Genomic DNA, 7,426 nt, shown 5'->3' with positions numbered 1-7,426 from the left:
AATTAAGGTGTGGAATAATTGGCAATCTGTCACTAAAGATGAGTACAGTGGCGAGGAACAATGTCCGGTGAATCCGCTGCAATTTCCTCCTGCGGCGCCGCTTTGCAGGAATACGCGTTTGTTGCTCACCTGCAGGACAAAATACCACACGTTCTGGGGCGGCGAAAGCTCTCATCGTCTCCTTTGTTCTTTTATGCATTCACTTATCGCGCCGGCGCTCGGATCCGTATACGTGAAATGCTGCTGCCGTTGAATTCGGCGTGGATTAAATTGGCCTCGGGTCTGGTTGCCTCGGGCCTTGCCGGGGCTTCACTTGAAGAACTAAGGAAATGATTGACGGCCTTCAGTAATAACTCGGCTTTTTTGTTCGGCAGAGAACTGCGGACGCACTCAAATATTTCTATTAGCGGCGCCATTGTTGTGGCTCATTGTGCGTGGGTGCTGATTAAAGTGGTGCACAGCAGCATTACAGCGGCAAACGTCACCTATTTGTTCCTTGCTTAAAGAAGAAGTCAGCCCTGCTTATCCACATTTAAGCGCGACTCTCCAAGGTTGGTTTGAGATAAAGATGTGTGGGGGAAAAGAGCCAAATGTTCAACTGTGAATGCGCCTGCGCGTACGTTATTGCCTGGGGAGAAGCATCGAGGATGGAATGATTCGGAATCCAAATGAACCTAAATTTGAAAAATCTCTTCTATTTTCAGTGACTACCATTGATTTTAAATGTAAAAAAAAATAAAAAACCTCTCATATTTACAGCAACTGATGTCCCAAGCGCTAAAGCCGTGTGGTTAGCGTGTAATTTACGGCTCAGGGCTGCATCCCAGCATGTCCTGGTGCTAATGTCTAAGAAGGGCTCCTGATGAATTGATGCTGAAGCCTTTTTGTGCTGGATTTCTGTCCGTGCGTCGGAACCATTACTCTTCCAATTTGGCCGGGCTTGGCTCTTTTCCACAGATAACAAATACGGTCATTTCCTTGCTAATTCAAATAGGCTCCAGCTTTAACAATTCAGCGGGACGCCATAAGGCACTAAAGCATTCGCTGACGTACAAGCAATGATGAGAAATGGCGCACAGGTGCTGCTTTCACCCCCTGAATCCCTTTCTTCATTATGGCTGCTCAATGGTGCCGTGCTTTTCCCTTCATTACACTTCACACAGCCAACAAAGCTGCTGAATTAAAGCTACGCTAAACCAATACAGACACACTTGTGTTATATTAGTTTAAAAGCAATTAATAAGTCAAACACAGCTGTTACGATTAACATGTGCTGTTTACATCCATTATGACGTTGCTAGCTATTTTATTAGGAGCGAAAAAAGTCATCAGGGTTTTCAACAAATGTCCCTGCGAGCAGTGAATGAAAAAGAGTCAAAAGAAATGAGAATAAAGTTTTTATTTTGGCCTTTTAGCCTTTTAAAGTTTGATTTTTAAAAAAAAGTGTTTTCAAATGGGAAGTTCAGAAACGCAGAAAATGTTTAAATGTGAGAGTGAGAAACAACCGAAAAAAGGCATTTGATTGGAATGTGTTTGGAACAGCTCAAAGGTTGGAGCCTCACTACGGTGGTGGGTCCGACCTCGCTACGTGTTCTGACTGATCCGGAAGTGAATCGTGGATAAAATAAAATGGCTTGAGTAAAAATCCCAAAGTGACAGGCAAGCGCGCCAGTAATGCACCATAAATATTTCCAGGTACGTGATCATCGTTCACATCGCCGCAAATATGAAATGAAATAACGGTTCTGGCAGCCATGACTCGGTACCTCCAGCAGGGATATTAATAGTGGGGCTGCTCGCTGCGTAATTGATTAAACATTTTCAGGTCTGTTAGCAAGAAGAATGATCATCACCCTCAGCATGCAGCATGGATTTCCTATATGAGCGATGACGTCTCCCCACGATGAGAACTGTCCTTACCACTTTGTAAATTCAGGTCGTCGGTGCGTTTCGGCCCTCGCTCATCTGACGCGGGGGCGCGTTTGTGTCGTTAGAGCAACTGCAATCAGGTGCATCGACATCCCATAAGGACCCATTTTTTTCTTCTGAAGATGGTCACAAGGGCCACTACACGAGGAGATAACATGACTTTAGGCCCTCTGCCTGATGCTGTGGCAACAAATCCATTCCCGATGCAAAGGCAGAGCCACCTCTGGCGGTTAATCACAGGCGCGTCCCCCTTGTGATCAGAGCCACGGTGCGCCAGAGAACCACGGCGCTCCAACAAGAAAGTCGATATCTGCGGGCCGCTTTCTTCCCCCCTCCGTCTAATGAAACCTGCCTTAATGGCAACGCGCGGCCGCTCCTGGGTTTGACACCCACCCATCAACAGGGACGCCATCGTGGCCCCCACTTCATCACCAGGGATCAGTTTCCCTCCGGAGGAAAACAGAGCGGAACGAGAAGACAGAAGCGGCCTGTACGTTTCTGCACGCGGGAGATGGAATCACACTTTAATTTGATTCCACAACTCCGGGGCGAGGTGACGGGACTCTCTCTGTGGGACGGATCAAGCAGGGTCACTGAAGCGGAAAAACGACATATTTTACATTAGTAGCAAAAAGAGTTTCCTTTAACATTAAAGCGTGTGCGTCAGTGAATGCACCGCGGGGTTATTGTTAAAGCCAACGCTCGTTTTTAAACATGCTCACACCTCCTGCACAGAGAAAAATGGTTTATAATGAGGTTATTGTTCTGGGGACAATAAGATTTCAATCAATTCAAATAACTTCCAGCCATCGGTTGCTGAGTTTACACCAACCTGCTGCAGAACTGGAGCAAGTTGCGGACTCGACATGAGCAACACTCAGCTGCTGCGGTTCCGCCCGTGCTCCTAACGCAGGGGTGGTGAGGCTGGAGAGGGTCACGCTGATGACCGGTGTGCTGCCTCCTTTACTTCTGCCGGTGACAGCTCATTTTTGGAGCCACTGAAAGAGCAGAAGGGCCTATAATAAGCAGCTTTTAGCCGTGGCACTGGGCAGCCGAACGAGCCATCAGGCATCATTAGACCCTGCTGGGGAAAACAGTCTGTCTATTCCTGTCGCTGCTGGGAGAATGGGAGAACTTTTTATTCTCAAAAAGCTCTTTAAACTCTGTATTGTGAGGTTCTTTGAGATGCAACTGGAGAGGATTTCAGCTCCAGCCACATGATTGCCTACGCGCCCATCTTAACCATATGTGACGTACAAAAAAAAGGTCTTAATTTACCAAAACACGAGGCAGCGACTGATCAAGAGACCTGGGCTCCGAATATATTCATCTGAAGAGCAGAGGCTCGCTGCTGAAAGGACGCTAATGATCTCTCGACAAAGACATTCAAAGTGGCTGAATACACACAGAGGAAGGTCCATTATTCTTCCCAGGCAGGAAACTTTTTTTTTTTTGGTTTCCCGAATTTTATATTTAGTTCCCTTCACAATGGCTCGGTTAGTCAACCACGCTGCTTTTGAGTCCTCTGGATATGGGCCCTGGAAAATGGCAGCGCTAAATAAATTGAGTTCAACTTCCAGAGATGAATAAGAATGCTGTGGGCTCCGTGCGCAGAGCCACCGGGTTAATAAAGTACAAGCATCTGTGCACGGAGCTTCCACCTCCACACACGACGTATGTCCTTTACAAGTGAGGCCGCGTGTGTCTGGGAGTGTGAGATTTAGGCTTCGTTGATGGTTTGAGCCATCCAGTTGACTGTGGTGCATTGTGAAGCAATTCACCTTTTGATTATATGAACCAAACACGGCAGGATGTTGTTTCCCTACAGTGCATCGCAGCTTCAGGCCACCCTGACTGTCTGAGAGAGGTACAGTCCACCAGCAGAGATACTGGGAGCAAGTGCCGCTAGCTCGATCGGCTCCATCTTCTCCAGCCTCCGTATCGGATCGTTCCATTTCCATCCATCCACTCCAACTGTGTCTCCATCAAACGACAACTCCTTGGGTTTGATCACCCTGGCATTGGCACCCATGCACATTCCACCAGCTCAGGCAAAAGAAATTGATGCCCCGAAACTAGAAAAATGGGTATATATTATGTCCAGGTATTGAAGTTAGATTAAAACTATCAGAATGAAATAACCAGGGACACAAGTTAGCCTTAGCGATGGCTGAAGCCGCATTCTAACATCGTATCGTTTAGGTCGGTGTGCCGAAGGCTTGGTTTTCCTTTTATTTTTTCTGATTTTACATCCTCTGAGGAGCACAAACAGTTCCCTGACACCACAACATGAGAAATCCCGTTCCAGTTTGCGCTGCGCTCTCAGGTCGGGAGCTTCTTTCCCGCCCTCCTCCAGATCAAAGGGAACAGCGATAACAGAGCTTTGCTCTCAGGCGTCGGCTTTGATCTCGCTCCTCTCGCGTGCCTCATTTTGCCCGAGGGCACAAAGTCAGGAGTGGACAACTCGCTCTGTGATGTCTCAATGTGAATTGTTTGTTTTTTTAACCATATAATTAAAAAGCTTTGCTCCTGTTCTGCGGAACCAAGGCCGATATTTTCAAACAGGTCATAAACCTGAAATTGGCTCATTTCCCTTTCGGGTCCTTTCGCTGCGAGAGGCTGAGCTGCAATCAGCTGAGCCCGCCGGGGCTTTTTCCCCCCTCCTCCCCTCCAAAACATCCAGCATTGTTAAAGAACGCGCCCGAGTCCCCAGCCGTCAGGGGAAGCGTGTAATTATGCCCCTTTGAGATGTGTGGAGCCGCAGCCCCCCATCATCAGCAGCTTTCAAGGGCTCTCGCAGCAGGGATGGATCATTGATGAGCTTTTCTCTCCAACACGTGCACGGGGACACTCAGACACCTCCTTGGCCTTTAATGCCCCACCTGTAATTTAGCTGCACTGGCACTAACTCCTGAAACAAGCCCGCTTATGAGCCATTGTCTTCTATCCATCCCTTTTGGGGGAGGTAATGAGGGGGCGAGGGTGTGGAGACTGCTCTCCTTTGGCTCCGCGTGAACGACTATTTTGGTTTATTTAGATTTTCAGTTTTTTATCGAAATATTCTCTGGTGCTAAAGCTCTGCGGAGCCAAAGGTGAGGTCGTTCATCCAGCTGATCCGAGGGATCAGGAGGAATTTTCTTGCCACTGAACTGGTCGATGTTTGATCGTCGCAACTTAAAGCTCACCGCATCAATAGGTGGTTGAGAGGGAGCACGCTTCATCACCCCGCCATACAGCAGCGGGATTCAAACTACACACCTTTGCACCCAGAGCAGATCCGGGGCAGCTTTGTGCAGAATAAACCACTGACTCGTTTTCACACGTTTTAGTATTGTCATTTTCTTGTCATTCTTTAATTAAAGAATAAAAAGGTAATTTGTCATCATGAAGGAATAAAAAATAGAATAGAATATATAAACGGCTGCCGCTCTTGCCAAAATCATCACTGCAGGAAAGTCACGGCTCCTTTAATTCCAGAATTTTACCGCAGTTAAATTAAAGGCTTCAATTACGCCAGACTTGTGCGGTATTGACTGAAATGACTGGTTTTCTGGGATAAACTGCAGTAAATATGATTCTCAAGGGTTATTACCATGCTTTATTGTTGACCCTGAAAGAAAATACAGTTACATCCAGTACATAAATACACAGAGCCTATAGGCAAATCAACAATCGACTCAAACTGAGTGAAGTCCTTCGCTGCCGCTTGTCTGACAGGTGTGGAGGGTTTGTCCAGCTGAGTTCTACTACAGTTCATGTGGAGCTCAGTTGGGGGGTGTTTGGGTTTCCTGTTAGCAGGAGGTGAAAGTTTTCCAGAAGAAGTTTTTACAGGGGGCTTTGCGGTCGCGCTGGGGCAGCGATAGCCGGTTGTAGACGGCCCTCTCCTCCAGGCGAGACTCCAGCGGCTCCTCCAGGTCCACCGTCTCCATGGGGAGCATGTTGGTGTCCAGAGCGCCGTCCAGTAGCCCCGAGACCAGCTTCAGAATCAGCTCCTTGCGCTCTTTGCTCAGCTCCTGAACACAGATGAGGGGATGGAAAGGTGTTACTGGGAATAGATAGTCACCTGGGGATGGGGGGGGACACATTCAATTTCAAAGTCTAAAGACATTTTCAAACTAAAACAAAAAAGGTTTTTCCGAAGAATCCGTCTGCTCACCCTGTTCAGGTGCACAGGGCTCCTTTCCTCCACAGGAAGCACGGCGGCTGCTCTGATGCTGAGCAGGACCCCCGTGAGAGCTGCCAACACCACCAGAAGCTGCATGCTGTGACGGGAGTGCAGGCGACAGAGCGGAGCTACAGCCACTGGAGGCTCACGAGGAGTGCGTGCGTGTCCGGGTGCGTGCGATGGAGAGCGCGTGAGCCGCCTGGACTGGTCCGGACCAGAGCGGTGGAGGAAGTGCGGAGCAGTCGGGAGGAGCTGGTGAGGAGCTGGTGACCAGTGATGTTTCTTCTGCTCTAACTCTGAACCCCTCACTCTCTTATATGCCTCGCCCCCCCTCGCTACCACTGACGTGGAGAGTGGTGGGTGTATGCGTATGGGCGGGGATACATGAGTGGAGCAGGATCGGGGGGGGTGAAGGATTCTGAACAGAACAATTGGTACCGTTAACCTTTCTGATAATAACAGTAGGGGAACATCGGCAGGGAAGCATGACGTCAGGGGGGGGGGCGAGGCATATAAGGGGGGGTCTAAGAGGAGTCCAGACTTGCAGATATGACTAATGCGTTGACCTTTTTTGACGGTTTTCAGGGAGCTGGGACAGGCTAAGGCTCTGATGGAGAGACAGGCCCGTGACAGTCCAGATGCTGAAGAGCCAATCTGGAGATGGACAGAAAAGTCCCACTTATTGGGACCTCTAGTCTCGCGCTGCCCTGCCCTCATCTGGTTCTGGTTGGGGGGTGCTGGGCTGATCATTTCACCTGCTCTTTAATTAGTATTTGGACTTTAGACACATAAAACCAAGTGATTTTGACAGAAAGATTCACCAACGATCTGATTCCTTCGTAGCTTTGAACAAAACATGCAGGAAATCCTGTTTTCTATAAAACTGACGTCTGGGTACAAACGCCACCAGCCATATTTCAGGAGTCGTGTTCATCTTTGTGTGACCCGTTTCTGGGAGTGTGTCAGTCAGTGTTGGTGAATCCAATGATAATCTCGTTAAATCTAGTGTTAGATGTATGTTGCTGCATGTTCCTGCTGATAAACTACGTTTCACGGAGGCGCGACACCATCTCAAATCCGTCACCTGGCTACAAGATCGACTGGAAGAAACAAGGACGGGTGAAATTGATGCATCGTTGTCAATAAAGCGATGAAGGTGTATTGACAAGTAAGGTAATTACAATCTGGAGCAGACTTCGACATCAGCGGGGAGAAGTGCCCCTCGACCCTCAGGATACGGGGGTGGGGGTGGGGCACAGCTGACCGCTGTGATGTCTTCAGATGCTGCCACAGGGACCGCTCGGCGTACTGCAACAGACCTTAATCGATATT

General features: G+C 48.5%; 1 protein-coding gene across 1 annotated transcript; it reads right to left on the bottom strand.

Moving 5' to 3' along the window:
* Positions 1-5,507: 5,507 nt before the first annotated feature.
* LOC101072984 (uncharacterized) lies at positions 5,508-6,879 on the bottom strand. The gene is made up of 2 exons (XM_029834022.1): positions 6,086-6,879; positions 5,508-5,942 (listed from the first exon to the last, which is right to left on the bottom strand). Exons 1-2 carry the CDS (start codon positions 6,842-6,844, stop codon positions 5,721-5,723), a joined length of 981 nt encoding a protein of 326 aa, XP_029689882.1. The 5' UTR covers positions 6,845-6,879; the 3' UTR covers positions 5,508-5,720.
* Positions 6,880-7,426: the final 547 nt, after the last annotated feature.

Source organism: Takifugu rubripes, chromosome 3, assembly GCF_901000725.2.
Source record: "Takifugu rubripes chromosome 3, fTakRub1.2, whole genome shotgun sequence".
Lineage (NCBI taxonomy): Eukaryota > Metazoa > Chordata > Actinopteri > Tetraodontiformes > Tetraodontidae > Takifugu > Takifugu rubripes.
The sequence above is the reverse complement of the archived record's forward strand: the minus strand, read 5'-3'. Positions and strand labels throughout refer to the sequence as shown.

Coding starts and splice junctions, on each gene's coding strand:
- LOC101072984 (XM_029834022.1), bottom strand. CDS start 6,844: ATGATCAGCCCAGCACCCCCCAACCAGAACCAGATGAGGGCAGGGCAG. Junction 5,943..6,085: donor GCCCTGTGCACCTGAACAGG/GTGAGCAGACGG, acceptor ATCTGTGTTCAG/GAGCTGAGCAAAGAGCGCAA.